This window comes from Pyrus communis, chromosome 1 (genome assembly GCF_041283825.1).
Source record: "Pyrus communis isolate YQ-2024b chromosome 1, ASM4128382v1, whole genome shotgun sequence".
Lineage (NCBI taxonomy): Eukaryota > Viridiplantae > Streptophyta > Magnoliopsida > Rosales > Rosaceae > Pyrus > Pyrus communis.
Genome location: NC_142565.1, coordinates 24,251,267 through 24,271,300, shown reverse-complemented (window position 1 = coordinate 24,271,300; position 20,034 = coordinate 24,251,267). Strand labels below are relative to the sequence as shown.

The following is a 20,034-nucleotide window of genomic DNA, read 5'->3' as shown; positions in this document are numbered from 1 at the left end:
GGATATGGATGAAGGAATGGATTCTTCAAGTTTCCAAGAAAGGGAACCTCTAAGTTTCCACACCAAGGAGAGCAATGAGGAAAAGATGAGTGACCTAGGAAGAAATGGATGCTAGTCCATTCTTCCTAGGGTGGCCAGCCTCCTAAGAGAAGAGAGAGTTTTTTGTGTTTTTCTCTTCTCTCTAGAAAACCCTCATGAGGGAATGGGTTATAATTTCCTTTCTATAGCCACTTACATTGAGTGACATAATTGAAATTAAAACCAATTCTCCTTCACACTCTCTATGGCTGGCCATGTGGGTTCATTGGGCTTTCATGCCCCTTGTGTTTTCAAGTTGTCATACAACTTGAGTTATTGGACTTGACATTCGAAGCCCATTGGGCCTTGAGGCCCAAAACTAACATGAGGTCTAAAACTTATTCGTTCGATTAATTAACATATTAATTAATTGTAGCCATAAATAATTAACCATTTAATTATCCTTACTCATCTCTGTTGTTTCTTCAATCTCTACCATACACGGTGTACGATCCATTAGGTTCCTTTTAGCGAGGCAGTGGGCGATTAGAACTCTTCAAATCGATTGCGAATTGAAACTTACTTTTCAATTCTTCCTTTAGTGATTATACACCTTTAGGGCTTCCACAAACCATAAGTGACACCTAGCAGTATGTCATGGCTACCCAAGCTAATCAGAAAAGGTGGAGAACCTATTCAGTTTGGGGTTACAATTCAATACGGTCTTTCTCTAATATAATACTCTTGACCACATTATTTGATTTGATAGTTTATTCATGTCTACTATCCAATGTGATTCTCTTATTTATATGATTACCTTGAATGTGATTTGGAACAAATTCCTAAATCTCATTCATACTCTGGTCAAAGATTCTTAATCATATCATAGAGTATTCTCCCTCATACAGTTTGAAGGTTAGAGATCCCTTGTTGTGCATTCACTTGCCTCCATGGCTAAGTGGCTTAACCCCCAACTATGCCATGGACACCCTTTGACGGAGTGACTTTGACATACTCAAAGATCAAGGACCTAACCATAAGACAACTATGATGCCTCGGGTCAAAGGACTACTTTACATTATCCCAACCATGAGTTTTCATGTGACATGAGTATGAGAACTCCTTGTTGATCGCGTTCAGTGTACTCATTCTCTATTGAGCACCTACATGCTTGTCTTGGTGTCAGTCACACCAATGACTCGAGACCAGTCACTCTCTCCAAGAGAAGACATAGCACGTATAGATCTTAATGGACTGTCAATGCCCAATTGGCAATCCCATAATCAAGAACGTTTAGGATATATATGCAAAAGTGAATGGTCTAATGAATCTAACTTCTTTAGATCATATTCTCTCAATTACATATTCCTTGGACTTATCGTTTAAGCATATAATATTTATATGAGATGACTTTAAACAATAATCTTTACCCTTTATTTTAAACTAGATTACTTTAACATGTGAAATGTCCGTAAAGTACCATCATATGATTGGCTTTAGGGCACATTTCCAACAATCTCCCACTTGTACTAGAGCCAATCAGCTTGGTCATCAGTGATGATACCTCTTCTAAATTCATTTCAAAAATGGCTGAGTAGTAGGCCTAGACAATGGATATGTATATGTTTTCCATAGAAGCAACCTTGAGAATAACGACATCACCATTATACATGATTCTCAATCATGTGGTTCAGTCTCTCATTTGAGTTCGGATCTTGATGACACTTTGATTCCCTACCTTGAGCTATCGTCCCATTAGTGTCTTAGTGTGGGTACACTAGAGACACTTTTTGGTTGGAACCGAATGGAGAGTTCATAAATGAGCTTTCCCATCCAAACAACATTGTTGTAAGCTTCTATATGGCGATATATTTTGCATGCACGATGGAACACACTAAAGTCATTACTTATAACGTTTCCACCAAAATATCTCTTTAGTCATAATAAAGAGATATCTAATTATCTCTTCATTCATAATGAAGAGACATCCAATGATGGATACGATATTGAATTCATAATCTAATACATTTACGCTTTCATTGCGTTACTCTAATTCTTCCTCATTCTTGAGGAATCTATCCTTTAGTATTTCTTAAATACTTAATGACTCATTTGACACTTGTCATGGTTCTGATCCTAGGCTTGCACTTATATCGTCTTGTACCGATCTTGGTACAACTCATATCAACGTTTTGCATACAATATGAAATACATAAATCACCTTTCTGAATATGCAAAAATGATTCTATTTACGCATTATGCTTCTTTGGGAGTCAAAATGGTACATTCCCTTTTAGAAGAGCAATTTCCCAATCTGATTGGAATTGTCCTTTCATATGAAGTTTATCATTCGAGAAACTTCCCACATCTATCGTCTATCAATAGGGATTGAGATAATCCAATTAGATCTCGAAATCTATCATTATAGATTCCCATCCCATGTATATAGACTGTCTCCCATATACATTCTATCATTATAGAATATTTAAAGTCATAACTTTAATGAAGAAGAATTAATATATCATATATATGTTCAAATTTAGGAATATAATTAACTCCCACTAATCTTTTGTAAACCTAGTAAACAAAAGATTCATTTACATCTTTATGAGAAATCAAATGATTTGATCTTTCTCTCATAAGAGGCTTATAGCTCCCACTAGCTTGCTAAGATTCATGATGGATGGATCTCTACAACTTACACATCTTGTGATTCCTAGTCTTAGACATATATTATCAAGACTATATTCATTGTGGTTTTGGAAACCCATATTATGTCCAACCATTGAATCACCGTTTAATTGTAGCTAGCAATCTTCGAATTAACAGAAACCAAGACTACGTCAAAGATGGTTTCTTCCAAGTTAACCAATCTCATTGATTGTAGTCACCTTAAGCTACCAATTAGCTATGAAGGTTTCACTATTTCGGGTCAAATGGTAGTATACCATTTCCTTGAGTATATGTCGTATATACACTCAATATAGTCATAAGGATTTTCATTCTTATTTCTTTTGAATTAAGAGGTGTAACTCTATGACATAGTCATAAAGTTCAAACCATTCAACTGAGACAGTTTATAGATCATTCTCGACTACCTTGGAGCTAGTGGTGTAGGAGCTAGATTGTTGTATTTGTTGATTATCATCTTGTCTCTCAAAGAACCCATTCTTTGAGTTCTATCTCTCGTTCATGTGCTCTATCTTAGGCAAATCCTATTGTAGGATTACAATGAACTACCCAACAAATAACATTTGTTAGTTGGTTTGTAGAAGTGATATCCAAAGGTTAATTTAAGGATATCCCACAAGATTGTTCTCAAACAAATATTGCTTATTAGCACGCAACCCTAAATCTTAACACGATTAAGACTTTTCTTTCTTTCCAACTACATCCTATGGAGTCATGAAAATTTTGGAAGATCTTCTAATTGACAATCATATTGTCTTAGAAGTATATATCCTATATATGGGTAATTGATAAAATCCAACGAACTACATCTTATTCGAGTCCGTTCTTCTCCCAATGGAGAAATCCATTATCTTATGATGCTACTTTCCTTGATATTTTTCAAGGAAACTCTTGTAAAGTGTTATTTTTCCTTGGATCAAATCTTGTACGTCTTACTCATCAACTTACATTCTTGAATTCTTTGAAACCTTTTGCCATGTATTTGGACTTGTGTTTATTCAAAATAAATGATAGTCCAACCGAGAGCGATGTTCGGTGAATGTCATACAACATGAGTAGTATTATGTTGTGGACAAGTGCCACTAACATCTAAGTGAATTAACCTCAACAACTTTGTGATTCTTTCTTTTTTTTTCAAAGGAATAAAGATTCGAACATTTCGCCTCTATACAATTTTAACAAGAAGGCATTGGATCTGTATCTAACGATCCAAAGCATCCATCTATGACCAACTTGTAATTTATGTTTTAGAGGTGTCACAACTTAGTGAGATTAGTCACTACCTTGCAACCTTTTGGGTTTTAAGCATCGTTATATTCTGCACAGTTAACACTACCACATCACCTCTACTATAGAGACATTCAATTAGATTACTCATCTCTACTATAGAGACAATCAATTAGATTACAATAATCCAATCATTCATTAATAAAGAACAATGTTTTGTCAAACAAAACATTCATCGATCTCTTAAAATTATAGTGACGAAATTAAGTTCCTTATTCAAATTGGAATGTAAAGACATTCTTTGTTTTTCCAATTGCTTTGGTAGTTCATATCAGGAAGTCAGTACTATCTGCTTTCGCAGAGATCTATATTTTATTCACGTTCCGAATGGGAAGTACTTTCTCTTCTCTCATTAATCTTCCACTTATTATTAGCCACACTTTTTCAACGATTGTAAAACATAGTCACTAATACAGAATCAAGCATTCAAGTAGAAGAACCAACTGTTTTGAACTATTCAAGAACAATTTACAACACCTTCGAAATGTGTGTTCTTGACACTTGCAAGACATTTCTTGCAAATACCCCTTCCAATGTCCATCTTTTCATAAAGAATGTTTGTTCCCTTGGAGTTATTTTGTCTTCTTCATTTGACTTTTCCATTGACTACAATAGTCATGGTCTCTTAAACTCCCACTATCTCTCTTAAAACTTATATCAATTGTGTTATACACATCAAACGATTTGGAGACCGTGTTGTTATTGTTCATTATAGAGTTTACACTAATTAGTGAACCATTTGGATAGGTAATCAAAGGTGAAGTCCTTGCCTAGCTTCTGTCTCCTGAAGTGGTTCAACACTTCAACACTCAATGATTCAAAATCATCATAAGTCCATATTGGTCGACTATTTTTGTCAAACAACCATTATGTTCTAAACATGATTACAAACTTTCAAGAGTTGTTCAAGGCAACTCTCATTTCTTCATACAACAATTTGTAACTGAAGAATCATGGCACATAAAGTGTCCATGCCCTTGTGCTTACTTCTCAAGTTCCTTGTTCATTTAACAAAGAAACAAGCACTAGTGTTTGCGTTAACTAAGGGTTGTTCAAAGCAACCCTTATTTCTTCATACAACGATTTGTAATGGAAGAAGTATGACACTAAAAGTATCCATGTCTTTGTGCTAATATTCTCAAGTTCCTTTGTTCATACAACAAAGGAATAAGCATTTGTTGTTTGTGTTTGGTGTTGTCCTCCTTATGATAGACTTATCTAACATGTTCTTCCAATGACACATTATCAATAGGAAGATTGTGAGGATGAGACTACATAGGTACATATACAATCCATTCAAGAAATCTATGGGATTGTGGTACCAAGTCCAAAAACTAAAGCCTTCGGCTTTTCTTTATCAAGTTTTGGATAGCGTTTGCAAATATATCGGTAAATAAATACATAAAGAATATAAATTGATTGATTTTAAGCTATTTGATCTAGGCCTTTAAATCAAATAGCACCACCCACTATTTTTGGCAAATTCCATATCCCTCATTGGCATTCGAGAGTTTTGGAGGAAAATCTTATTAGGGTATGGGAGGCTCACTGTTACCGAGCCCACCTCACAATGATATGATGTTGGCTAGCATCAATAATAATGAGAGAGTACGCTTACTCATTTACATCTCATGTAAGTACCCATCTTATTTGGCCTCTAGAGAATGATGCCTCACAATGATATGATGTTGGCTCCATTGCACTTAGTTAAGTCATTCCCATCGTGCAAGTTCGGGTAGGGGTTCAAGAACAACCTCACAATGATATGATGTTGATCATTCTTGTTGCCTACCTTCAAAACATCATGTATGCGTATAGAACTCCTCCTGAGTGTAAGCACATACTTCGTACTACCCCATGATAGGGTGAAGTCGGTGTATGAGTCACAAACGATCGGAGCCTACCACGGTGGAAGGCCACGAAAGAGTGTTCAAAGCACTCTCACGCTTGCCAACTTAATGACGGTTTAGTTGAGGGTTTTTAGGCCTCATCACATATAAGCATGCATTTTAATCTCATTAAAACTATTTGGTCCTATTACAACTATTGGTCCATGTGATTGATTTAGTAGTATATGTGTCACATCTCGGCCTAGGGGGACCACTTCTCGGGCCCGCTCCACCACCGTAGCACGATATTGTCCGCTTTGGGCCCCGACGTCGCCCTCACGGTTTTGTTTCTGGGAACTCACATGAGAACTTCCCAATGGGTCACCCATCCTGGGAATGCTCTCGTGCGCTACTAGCTCAACTTCGGAGTTCCCATGGAACCCGAAGCCAGTGAGCTCCCAAAAGGCCTCGTGCTAGGTAAGGATGGGAATATACCTATAAGGATCACTCCCCTGTGCGATGTGGGATGTCACAATATGACTCTCCCACTATGCTTGTAAAACAATTTTTAAAGCAAGAGTATATGGTACTACTAAGATAAGCTTTGCATTCATTGATGGACTATATAATTGCCTTAGGGCCTTAAGATGACTATGAACCTTTAATTCAATCCAAGACAAGCCTAGTGTTGGATCTCGGTCTAGGGATGGTGATTGATTTTACTTAAACATTTAATCACATTAAGGCATGTTTTCTTATTGGGCGTTGGACCCAACTACTCCAATTTCATGCATATCAAATAAAACAAGAGAGGAGTACTTCAAAGTAAAGAAGAGCTTATGCTCTTTTACAACATTTGATCATATCAAATTACAACCAAAAACTAATCTACACATTCCCATGGTTCAAACAAATTAGAGAGACTGCCTTTCACATAGCTCAATTATTGTAGGCTTAGGTTCATAATCACCCTTTCTTTAATTAATTAATGCTTTAACTAATTAAACTTGAAGCAACAATGTCATTTTGTTTTTGTATCCATAGAATAAAATTAAATGGAGCTAAATGAAATGAAAATCCAATTCTCATTTAAAGAGACAAAAACTATTTTGTTCTCAACTAATTTGGGCCAAAATGCAATAACCTCAACTTTTGGGCTATATTTCAAAATAAAAACTTTTTGAGGTCACTTTGTAAAAACACAAAAGTTCACTACTTCATGTAATTACAACTAGAACCCAAAAAAACAAATACAAAAACTTCATTAAAGGAGCAAAACTATTTGTCCTTTAGTGATTTTGGGCATTTACATAAAAACGAAGTCTTTCAGGTCAAAATGCAAATACACAAAAGTATCAAAACTTTATGTAATTGCATAAAAGCCCCAATAGTACCCCCATTATAGGGGTGGCCGGTCATGGTGAGTAGTGATGGTGTGTGTGAGTTGATTTGTGTATTTAAAAGGTGATTGAAAGTTGTAAGTGATTGGTATGGTGTGAATAGTAAAAAAAGTATGGGTGTTGTTTGAAAAATCATACCATGCATCACTAACAAAAACAAATAAACAATCAAACACCTTTTTGAATCAAAACAACAAACTTTTAGTTCTTGGTATGAACAAGAACAGAGCAAGAACATTGAAGAACATCCATGAAAACCCATAAGAGCTCCATGAATGTTTTCACTCAATAAAACTCAAATTTTCAATACTCAAAAGAGGGTTAACATATAGGGACTTAGGGGTTCCTAATGTCACTTTAAAACACTTTTAACAAGACAAACATGAACCCAAAAATCTACCCTTGGATTTGGCCGAATTTCCCCACAAACATGGCACCAAATTTTAACTCCAAAATTCATGCTTAAATGAACTACATCTACAACTTTTGAGACGACAAATTTTCTAACAAAATTTACATTCAAAGAAGCAAGAATAAAGCTTGTAACAATTACGACATTCAAATCATAAACTATGAAAATACAAAACCCAAAAGGATTCACCAACTACTAGACCTAGCCTTTGATACCACTTGAATGAAAAAATTGTCAAAACAAGTTCATTTGAGCAACATCTATGCATGCAATTAACAATCAAAGGATATTGGCCTTCTTTCCTTATTCGTTTGATTAATTAATATATTAATTAATCCTAACCATAAATAATTAAACCATTTAATTATCCTTACTCATCTCTGTTGTTTCTTCAATCTCTACCATACATGGTGTACGATCCATTAGGTTCTTTTTAGCGAGGTAGTGGGCGATTAGAACTCTTCAAATCAATTGTGAATTGAAACTTACTTTTCAATTCTCCCTTTAGTGATTATACACCTGTAGGGCTTCAACAAACCATGAGTGACACTTAGCCGTATGTCATGGCTACCCAAGCTAATCAGAAGAGGTGGAGAACCTATTCAGTTTGGGATTACAATACAATACGGTCTTTCTCTAATACAATACTCTTGACCACATTGTTCGATTTGATAGTTTATTCATGTCTACTATGCAATGTGATTCTCTTATTTATATGATTACCTTGAATGTGATTTGGAATGAATTCTTAAATCTCATTCATACTCTGGCTAGAGATTCTTCATCATATCATAGAGTATTCTCTCTCAAACGGTTTGAAGGTTAGAGATCCCTTGTTGTGCATTCACTTGCCTCCATGGCTAAGTGGCTTAACCCCAACTATGTCGTGGACACCCTTGGATGGAGTGACTTTGACATACTCAAAGATCAAGGACGTAACCATAAGACAACTATGATGCCTCGGGTCAAAGGACTACTTTGCATTATCCCAACCATGAGTTTTCATGTGACATGAGTATGAGAACTCCTTGTTGATCGCATTCAGTGGACTCATTCTCTATTGACCACCTACATGCTTGTCTTGGGGTCAGTCATCACACCAATGACTCGAGACCAGGGGTAGGGGTCTTAGCACCATTGCTGCCTACTGAGGGTGATGTGTGCCAAATCTTGCGCTGCATGCCCGGATTTTCAAAGATAAGTTGTTTGTTTGTTTTATTTATTTATTTTTATTTTATTTTTTATAATTCGATTCTTTATAATCCATCTCTCTGTTTATTCCCTTATTTGTTTCATTTTATCTCATTTTGGGGATTCATCTCTCTGTTCTATTGGTTTGTTCTTTGTTTTAAGGTCAATTGCTTTATCTTTTTTTTTTTTTTTTGGGTTTTTTTTTTGTGGGTTTTCAGTTCGTTAATTTGTGACTCTGTGTTTAGATTTTTCTTTCGTATATGATTAAGTCGGTATTGGGTTTTGGTTGTTGAAAATATGATTTTTTCTGCTTAAGCTTCTTGCCCATGTTTTTGGGATTTTAAGCTTTCAGTTGCAAGGGTAATGGAGAACCCTAAAATCCCAGAAATCGGTATTGCCATTTATATTAATGAATTTCCATTTTATCTCCCAAAACAATTTGTTAATTGGAAATTGTTTTCTTTCTGTTGAAGATGGTGCAGAAATTGGATTTACATCAAATTGCACTCTGTGGGGAAGCCAAATAAGTTATATGCATCAGGTAAATTATATGAACTCAAATTCCCGTACATTATCATGAATTCTCAAGAAAATATCAGTATGCATAACTGTTGTTTATAAGAGTTTATAAGAGAACATTACCCTCTATATATCCATATATCCATATATGCATTTATATATGCATATGAAGCAATTTAGGAAGGAAAGACACACAGCCAGTGCGTGCATGTGCATATCTTACAAAAAACAGAGACAGAGAGAAATAGCTTAATTTGAAACGATCTAGGAAGAATATAAATGAAGATTTTGCATGGGTTCAAACAATCCTCATAGGTCATGTTCCAACTGACTGATGTTGCAACAGATACCTAATGCATACTTCTATATTATTGTCCGAGTGGGAAGGTGTTTTTTTTGTTAAGGTAAATGAACCATACTAAAGTAAATAGAATGAAAATTGAAAGACTTTAACTAAAATGGATGGGTTAGGATTTTTAATGGAAAAGACATTTAGCTAAGCAGTGTAAATGACAAGTTATTGAACTAAGGTTATTGCAGAAAGTGTGCATTTACGAGTGGCAGTGATTGACATCGATATTGTATGATAGTAACTTAATCATTCTTAAATTAAGCCTGTTATACAAAACGAAAATTACTGTTGGTTCTGAGTTGCTATGAAGAATCCTTGAAATGAGTGAAACCCAAAAGACAACTATGTGTTAGAGTATGAGTGTGATTCTCACAGTTTAGTAATAATCATTGTTATTTCAGATTGGTATAAAGAGGTCTTAATGTGTTTATAAGAGTTAATTCAACTTTGGTTTGGATTGAAACTCTACTGTTGGCTTGAGAATAGAACTCATACTTGTACAAGGATTTGGTATTGTATTCCTTGTAGGATTATTATAGGGTAATCCAGATGTTGTAGTATAAAAACCACAAGCCCCTGTTCCAATTACCTATAACTTGGAGAGCATTGAGTTTTGCAGAGAGGAGATGGTTGTGTGTAGATTTCTCTAATGGCTCTTAATCCTAATTTGTTGAACATAGTTATGAAATGGTGTCTAGCACTATTCTTCTTGATCAATGCCCTAAAGAACATGAGTGTGTTGCTGCCGATGCATGTCTAGCTTATTAACACAAGCTTGTAACCCGAGTGGGGACATCAAAGTGTTGGAACGTTGGTTCGGTCTCATCGGGTCGGCTCCGTCGTGGCTCTATTCTGACCCGCCCGTTCTAAGCCAGGAGTTGTGCCGTGGGGATTGGGCGAAGGCTTATGCTTCACGGTTCCTAGTGCGGAGGACAACACGGGAAAGACTTCGGCAAACAGTTTTGCTGGTATGTATTGCAGATATTGCTTCAGTATTTGCATATACAGAATATTTGGAGTGATGATTGTGATTTAGTTAGTTAAATCTTATGTTCTTGGCTAGTTTATTATAGAGCTTATTTTGGTTGCTCTTACATGTGGTATCAGAGCCAATGGATTTTTCAATTAAGTTCAATCACTGGTCCTTCAATCTGCAAAACTAATTGCGAATTAAGTTAAAGAATAAGTTTGTTTATTGGTTTTATAGAACGATGATAATACGACGTCGTTTTAGTAATACCCTTTTGTTTTTATTTCTGACCATGGCAACGTAAAAGAAAAACTAGGGATTTATTATTTAAATTTTTTTTTACCATTATCGATTCAATAGGGGAGAAACTCGTGTTCTTCAATCTGGGAAAGGGTGAACTTATTCTTGCTTGCTTCTTTGGAGATCAATAAAGAGATTTAGCAAAAAACATTTATCTTAAACATCATAGTTCTAATTTTGAGAATTATTGCTTCCGCTGTGTTCATTATGATGTCTGAAGATTGAGGTAATTGTGGTTTCTTGATCCTTTATATGAATAAAGATGTGCATAAAATATGCCTTGTACAGACCAAATATTAGTAAGATAAAAGAAAGATGAAATCTTGGTTTGATGACATTAATAAGTTTTTGTTTGTCTAAGAGATATTAACGTTCATGGTTTGTCTTTTTTATGGGAATTTGTGTCGATGGATTCTGGCCGTCACTTTGACGATAATTTTGGGTCGGCGCGTCTGTAACAATGGCAATTTACTTCGATAATTTGCAATGGTACGAGATCCATCGGAATTGGGAGTGATGGCAATCTGCATGGATGAGTCTCGAGCATTGATGGATAATTTGTTTCGTTGATTTGGAACCGAGGAATTGCAATCGGGTTGACGAACACGGGTCCAATGATGCATTCAGGTAACTTAGTTCACTGTTTCATGCATGATTAATTGTTCTCCTATATGCGTGATTATAGTACAAAGAGTTGGAGCATAATGAATTAGGGCTTTTTGTAACATCCCGTCCCAAATTTCATTTTAACGTACTTGGAGAATTACGATTATACCCCTAGTTCGTTTTTATCCCATTAGTGTGTGTTGTATGGTGTGGTGGGACCACACACACTCATACACTCTCTTTTCTCCCGGGATTCCCTCCCTCATTCCCTCACTCTTTGTCTCTCTCTCTCTCTCTCTTTCTCTCCCCCGAGTCCATCTTCTTCTTCTTCCTCTACACACGGACACACATACAAACATACTCAAATCTCCACCAATCGAGAAACCAAGACCATCATCGTGCTCGTGAGGCTGAGAGGAGTCCAGTGGTGCCATTTCCAGGTAAGAACTTTGACGTTTTCACGTCGATATCGCCTTGGCCGATTTGAACACTGTTCATGCAAAATTAATCTAGCTTGTTTTAGGAGATTCTAAGCTTGTAGTTGTGTTTGTGAGATTCCCAGGAGCTTGGGAGTGGTTCGTTGGGTGAATTTGGACGTCGGGATCGTCCTGTGCAAAGTTGGCCGAACTTGGATCGTTGTTGTAGGTGAGATTTCATGGTTTTTAGGCCTTAAAACTAGTCTAACGTTGTTCTACTAGTCCTAAGCTTCATTTTGGTATAAAGATCGTGAAAAATGGTTGAAAAACGAAGGAGAAAACAAAGTTTGAAAAATTCCCAGTTTTCCGGCGACGGCGCCGGCGACGGCGACTGGCCGGAGAAGGAAGGGGAATATTCCGTTAAGTTTAACGGAATATTCCTAACGGCAGTGACGGCGTCAGTTAACGGAATATTCCGTCAGTTAACGGAATATTCCTGACGGCATCAGTTGACGCCGTCAGTGTGCAGTGCACGTGGCCGCGCGTGGGGGCGCGTGGTTCCGTGCCTATTCAGGCGCGTGGGGGCGCGTGCGTGGTCCAAAAATTATTTTAAAAATATGGGTGTGATCCTGAGGTTGAGTAGATCACGTTGGTATATTCATTTGTCCAATTTGAGCAATGTATGAGAAGTTATTACGAGAAGTTGCTTAGGTGCTTTTAAATTAATGTTTTCATAACTTTGTCGCGTATAGGTGATACGTATTCCGAGGACGAGCGTACACACTCGAGGCAGGGGGGCTACGACCCTTCTAATTATCAGTGAGTGGGCTTTTGTTTTCCGTATATACCTATATACATATTAATTCCCAGAAAATTAAATAGAAAAGGTTATTTGTTTTATGCCATGCATCATATGAATGTTGTTTACGCATCATCGCATGTATGAGTAGTGGCATACATATATATAAATGTGTATTTGGTGCTGTGGACGCACAGGTAAGTGCCAGGTAAGCGGTATTCATGTTGTTATGCAATAGTAATTTGAGATGTTTAGAGAGCTCATAATCTGCACCCCCGGTGTTAGTGCTCCCGCCCAGAGAGGGGCAGAGTCCTTCACGTGATGTTCACCCGCACCACACGCTCGCCTTGGATCCAAGTTAGGTGCAAGCCTTGTCGGACAGACTACATTAGGTGGTTCCGACTCGTAGGTGACCCGCGATTATTCGCACAGTCTTCACGTGATCGTAGCACTAGAGCGTATATATTACACCCAGTCCTGTCGGACAGACTACGTTAGGTGGTTCCGACTCGTGTGCAGATTCAGATGTTGAGTTGAGAATGGAGCTCTATATGCAGCGGTACATGTCACGTTAGGTGACTCCCGGCTGCCAGTTTATATGTTATTGATGTGAATTACGCTTGAGTATTTATATTTGATTATGAGATTCTGTTGTGGCATATTCTCAAGCATGAATGGCATATTGCGCATGAATGGCATATGTGGAGCATGATTGACATACCTATACATATGTATATATGTTCATTTTCTGGGAAGTATACAGGTTTTACGGCGAGGGGTTAGAATGTATTTTGTTAAAGAGTTTTCAAAAAGCTTTTGTTTTTGCCCACTCACGCTTTTGTTTTTGCGCCCCTCCAGGTTCTAGTGGTCTAGCAAGTTCGGTGGTTTATCCCAGAGGGCGTCCCGGCATTTCTGACAGACACTCACCATTGTAGGGTCACCTTCGGGTGTATATATGTCGTATCTTTCCTTTTCGACTGCTGTAGACTTGCTCTGAATTGTGTCTCACATACACTAGTACTTTGTACGATATTAGGTTTTTAATTATTAGTACTTTTATATTACTATATCTTAATCGCTTCCGCACGCGCACATGGCTACGTCACCTTCGAGTGACGGCCAGCACGCCCTGATCTCGGTCGGGGTGTGTCAGCTTGGTATCAGAGCCTAGGTTTGGCAGTCCTGTGTCTTTGTGAGTATTCTAATAGTTGGTGTCTTCTGTCAGAATCATGCCGCCTCGTCGGGAACCACGTCACTCAGATGAGCCTAGTTTCCCTGATCTTACTCAGTTGGGGGAAGTGATTGCTACAGCCCTTCAAACAGTGATGCGCCCTCCCCAGAGGACTCCTCTGGAGACTATGTATAATCTAAAGTTGGATAAGTTTAAAGGTAATGAGGGTCATGAAGGTGCAGAACGTTGGTTGGAACACATAGAGAAGACTTTCCGTGTGTTGCATAACCAAGGGAACCTTCCTATGGAAAGGTGGGTCGAGACAACGTCATGGTTTCTGGAGATGGAGTCTGCAGCTTGGTGGGAGCAAGAACTTCGTAGGTTGACTCCAGCTCAGAGGACCGATTGGAATGTTTTCAAGGATGTGTTTCAGAGGAGATTTGTACCCCCTGAGTATATTGATCGTAAGAAACAGGAATTCACTGAGTTGAAACAGCGAAAGATGACGGCTAACGAGTATTATCGTAAGTTCACTGATTTGTCTCGTTACTATCCTGATGTCGCTGGTAATCCGGCGGAGATGCTTCGTCGTTTTCGCTTGGGCACTAAGAAGAAATGGCGTTCTATGGTGACTACTACTCACTGTGAGTCCTACCAGGAGTTCTATGAGATATTGTTGAGGGTAGAGGACTCTGAGAATATGTCAAGTGATAGTGACGAAGAGAAAAACGGCAATCAGAAGAAAGACGACAAAGGAAAAAGTCAAGTGTCGCTTGGGCCTCGCCAAACTCAGAACTTTAAAAGGGGTGGTGCTAGTTCGAGTTCGTCGAGTGGTGGTTTCAGTGCCTCTGGACAAGGACGTGGAGGTAGGTTTTATGGAGGTGCTCGAGGCCAGAGACAAGGTGATGGTGGTCGAAACCGAGTCCCATTTTGCCGTAGATGTAATAACCGACATTTCGGCGAGTGTAGGCGTGGCAACGGTGCTTGTTTCACATGTGGACAGATGGGACATATAGCTGTGAATTGTCCCCAGAGTCAGCAGCAGAAGCCACAGCAGACCTTTATGCCGCCACCTGCACCGATTCGGCAAATCCAAGGTCCGAGTAATTATGGTCAAGCAGGTAGAGGTGGTGCCTATCACTATCAAGGTGATGTTGTCCCCTATGCTCCAGGACCGTATCAGTACCCCCAAGACCTATATTCACAAGGTGGTTATCCCCCGTATCCCAGCAACTACATGCCATATCCTCCAGCTCCGATAGGTGGTTCTCAGTGGTACCAAGGAGGACAGTATCAGCAGAGTGAGAATGCTACTAGTAGTGCAGGGTCTTCGAGACAGATGGGTCAGCCCAGTCAGGGGCGTGGAGCTCAAGGTCGCGGTGTTCAAGCGAGCAGAGGTCGCGGCGGACGACAGCAGGGCCAGGGGCGTATTCACAATATTTCCCTGCAGGATGCTCAGAACAACCCGGACTTGATTATGGGTACGTTAAACATTCTTGGTTATTTTGCTAGAGTCTTAATTGATTGTGGAGCTACACATTCCGTTATTTCTCATACATTTGCTCAAGTAACGCAACCTCGCCCCACACCTCTAGGGTACGATTTAGAATTCGCTATGCCTAGAGGAGAGAGATGTGTTGTAGATTGTATGTACCCAGGATGTCCAGTAATAGTAGAGGGTGTTGTTATGCCAGCTGATCTTATCCCGTTAGATATTGTCGATTTTGATGTGATTTTGGGCACAGACTGGTTGCACTTCTATCGTGCCAACATTGATTGTTACGGGAAAGTAGTTACGTTTCACCGTCCTGGATTACCTGAGGTTACTTTTGTGGGTGAGCAGAGTGGGGTAAGACACGGCGTTATTTCGGCTTTGCGAGCGAAGAAGTTGTTGTCTAAAGGTTGTCAGGGGTATCTAGCTCATGTAGTGCTAGAGGAGACCGTTCCTAGCAGAATTGAAGATGTGAGAGTGGTTAGACACTTCCCTGATGTTTTTCCTGAGGATTTACCTGGTTTACCCCCAGATCGAGATGTGGAGTTCAATGTTGAGTTGCTTCCAGGTACCAATCCTATTTCTTTAACCCCTTATCGTATGGCTCCTGCTGAGTTAAGGGAATTGAAAGTGCAGTTACAGGAATTAGTGGATAAGGGATTTATTCAGCCTAGTACTTCACCTTGGGGCGCTCCAGTGTTGTTTGTGAAAAAGAAAGATGGGACTTTGAGGCTATGTATCGACTACAGGCAATTGAATCGGGTGACGATTAAAAACCGTTATCCATTGCCTCGTATCGACGATTTGTTCGATCAGCTGAGAGGTGTTTGTGTATTTTCTAAGATAGACTTGAGGTCTGGGTACTATCAGCTGAAGATTAGTAGGGATGATGTTCCTAAGACGGCGTTCAGGACTCGTTACGGTCATTACGAGTTTCTGGTTATGCCATTTGGGTTGACGAATGCACCAGCAGCTTTTATGGATTTGATGAAACGGGTATTCCAGCCTTACCTGGATAGATTTGTTATTGTCTTTATTGACGATATTCTGGTGTATTCTAAGTCCAAAGAGGAGCATGTCCGACATCTTACTTTGGTGTTGAAGAGGTTGAGAGAACACCAATTGTATGCTAAGTTTAGCAAGTGCCAGTTCTGGTTAGATCAAGTTGCGTTTTTGGGGCACATCATTTCTGCTCAAGGTATTCTTGTTGATCCTCAGAAGGTTGCAGCTGTGGAAAGTTGGGAGCAACCACGAACCGTCACTGAGGTGAGGAGTTTCATTGGTTTGGCGGGATATTATCGGAGATTCGTTAAGGATTTTTCGGTAATTGCCTTGCCACTGACAAGGTTAACAAGGAAAGACGTTAAGTTTGAGTGGAATGATAAGTGTGAGCAAAGTTTCCAGCAGTTGAAGCATTGTCTTACTAATGCACCTGTTTTGGCACTCCCGGACGATAGTGGTGATTTCGAGGTTTATAGCGATGCTTCCTTGAATGGTCTGGGATGTGTATTGATGCAGCATGGTAGGGTGATTGCTTATGCTTCGCGGCAGTTGAAAACCCATGAAATGAATTACCCTACACATGATTTGGAATTGGCTGCTATCATCTTTGCATTGAAGTTGTGGAGACACTATCTTTACGGAGAGAAGTGTAGGATCTTCACAGATCACAAGAGTCTTCAGTATCTCTTCACCCAGAAGGAACTTAATCTTCGTCAACGGAGGTGGTTAGAGTTGCTCAGCGATTACGATTGCACGATTGATTATCACCCTGGTCGTGCGAACGTAGTAGCCGATGCACTTAGCAGGAAGTCACATGGTCGTATCAATGCGTTGTACGCGAGTCATGTTCCTCTTTTGGTGGACTTGCGTGCTACGGGAGTAAGGTTAGAAGCAGAAGATCGAGAAGTGGCATTACTTGCTAATTTTCAAGTTAGGCCAATCCTAGTTGATCGGGTGCTTGAAGCTCAAGTAGCTGATGAACAGACTCAAGAACTAATTCGAGCTCGAGATCAAGGAAGGAGGCGAGATCTCAGAGTTCGTGATTCTGATGGCATGTTAATGTTAGAGGGTAGAATGTTCGTGCCTAGTAATGTGGAATTGAAAAAGGAAATTCTCGATGAAGCACATATCTCGGCTTATGCCATGCACCCAGGAGCAACTAAAATGTATCATACCATTCGACCATTTTACTATTGGCCGGGTATAAAAAGGGAGATAGCTGAGTATGTGAGCAGTTGTGCTGTTTGTCAGCAGGTTAAAGCAGAAAGAAAGAAGCCATTTGGATTGTTGCAGCCGCTTCCCGTTCCAGAGTGGAAATGGGAAAATATCACTATGGATTTTGTGTACAAGTTGCCGCGTACACATAATGGCTTTGATGGCATTTGGGTGATCGTTGATCGACTCACTAAGTCGGCACATTTTATTCCAGTGAGAGAGAAGTACTCTTTGAGCCGGTTAGCTGAATTGTTTATTTCGAAGGTTGTAAAGTACCATGGTGTCCCTGTGAGTATTGTCTCGGATCGTGATCCACGATTCACATCGAAGTTTTGGGTAGCTTTTCAAGAAGCTTTGGGTACGAGACTACTTTACAGTACGGCATATCATCCACAGACGGACGGACAGTCCGAGAGAACTATTCAGACTTTGGAAGATATGCTGCGAGCTTCGGTGTTACAGTTCAGTGATGCTTGGCACCAGCGGTTAGATTTGATGGAATTTGCTTACAACAACAGTTTCCATTCGAGTATTGGCATGGCGCCATTTGAGGCTTTGTATGGTAGATCTTGTCGCACTCCGTTGTGTTGGTCAGAGGTTGGCGAAAGAATCTTAGTGGGTCCGGAGATTGTTGAGGAGACTACTCAAAATGTTCAGGTAATTAGGTCTAACCTGAAAGCAGCTCAGGACAGGCAGAAAAGTTTAGCAGATCGGCATGCTACGGACAGAGTGTATGAGGTCGGAGATTGGGTATTTTTAAAGCTTTCACCGTGGAGAGGTGTTGTGCGGTTTGGAAAGAAAGGGAAGTTGAGTCCCAGGTACATCGGACCGTACATAGTCACAGAACGAATTGGTGAGGTAGCTTACAGGTTGGAGTTGCCTCCGGAGTTGGCTAAAGTGCATAACGTTTTTCACGTGTCTATGCTCCGACACTATGTTGCTGATCCGTTGCATGTGATACCTCCTCAACCGTTAGAGATAAATCCAGATTTGACGTACGACGAGGAACCGTTAACGATCTTGGATTGGAAAGAGAAGGTTCTGAGGAACAAAACGGTGAATTTAGTGAAAGTCTTGTGGAGGAATCACTCGGTTGAAGAAGCGACATGGGAGACAGAAAATAGGATGAGGGATTTGTATCCTAGATTGTTCTTTGACCATTAGGGGTGTATTTAGTTATTTTGAATTTCGGGACGAAATTCTATTAAGGTGGGTAGGTTGTAACATCCCGTCCCAAATTTCATTTTAACGTACTTGGAGAATTACGATTATACCCCTAGTTCGTTTTTATCCCATTAGTGTGTGTTGTGTGGTGTGGTGGGACCACACACACTCATACACTCTCTTTTCTCCCGGGATTCCCTCCCTCATTCCCTCACTCTTTCTCTCTCTCTCTCTCTCTCTCTCTCTCTCCCCCGAGTCCATCTTCTTCTTCTTCCTCTACACACGGACACACATACAAACATACTCAAATCTCCACCAATCGAGAAACCAAGACCATCATCGTGCTCGTGAGGCTGAGAGGAGTCCAGTGGTGCCATTTCCAGGTAAGAACTTTGATGTTTTCACGTCGATATCGCCTTGGCCGATTTGAACACTGTTCATGCAAAATTAATCTAGCTTGTTTTAGGAGATTCTAAGCTTGTAGTTGTGTTTGTGAGATTCCCAGGAGCTTGGGAGTGGTTCGTTGGGTGAATTTGGACGTCGGGATCGTCCTGTGCAAAGTTGGCCGAACTTGGATCGTTGTTGTAGGTGAGATTTCATGGTTTTTAGGCCTTAAAACTAGTCTAACGTTGTTCTACTAGTCTAACGTTGTTCTACTAGTCCTAAGCTTCATTTTGGTATAAAGATCGTGAAAAATGGTTGAAAAACGAAGGAGAAAACAAAGTTTGAAAAATTCCCAGTTTTCCGGCGACGGCGCTGCGACGGCGACTGGCCGGAGAAGGAAGGGGAATATTCCGTTAAGTTTAACGGAATATTCCTAACGGCAGTGACGGCGTCAGTTAACGGAATATTCCGTCAGTTAACGGAATATTCCTGACGGCGTCAGTTGACGCCGTCAGTGTGCAGTGCACGTGGCCGCGCGTGGGGGCGCGTGGGTCCGTGCCTATTCAGGCGCGTGGGGGCGCGTGCGTGGTCCAAAAATTATTTTAAAAATATGGGTGTGATCCTGAGGTTGAGTAGATCACGTTGGTATATTCATTTGTCCAATTTGAGCAATGTATGAGAAGTTATTACGAGAAGTTGCTTAGGTGCTTTTAAATTAATGTTTTCATAACTTTGTCGCGTATAGGTGATACGTATTCCGAGGACGAGCGTACACACTCGAGGCAGGGGGGCTACGACCCTTCTAATTATCAGTGA

General features: G+C 39.7%; 1 protein-coding gene across 1 annotated transcript; it reads left to right on the top strand.

Annotated features, from left to right (window-relative positions):
* Positions 1-14,019: 14,019 nt before the first annotated feature.
* LOC148699411 (uncharacterized) lies at positions 14,020-20,034 on the top strand. Its single transcript, XM_088685519.1, has 2 exons — positions 14,020-15,442; positions 19,964-20,034. The coding sequence occupies exons 1-2, from the start codon at positions 14,020-14,022 to the stop codon at positions 20,032-20,034; spliced, it is 1,494 nt and encodes a 497-aa protein (XP_088541645.1).

Excerpts from the sequence above, each read along its gene's own strand:
- LOC148699411 (XM_088685519.1), top strand. The coding sequence starts at position 14,020 with ATGCCGCCTCGTCGGGAACCACGTCACTCAGATGAGCCTAGTTTCCCT. Across the intron at positions 15,443-19,963 it reads CAACCCGGACTTGATTATGG|GTGATACGTATTCCGAGGAC; the intron begins GTACGTTAAACA and ends TGTCGCGTATAG.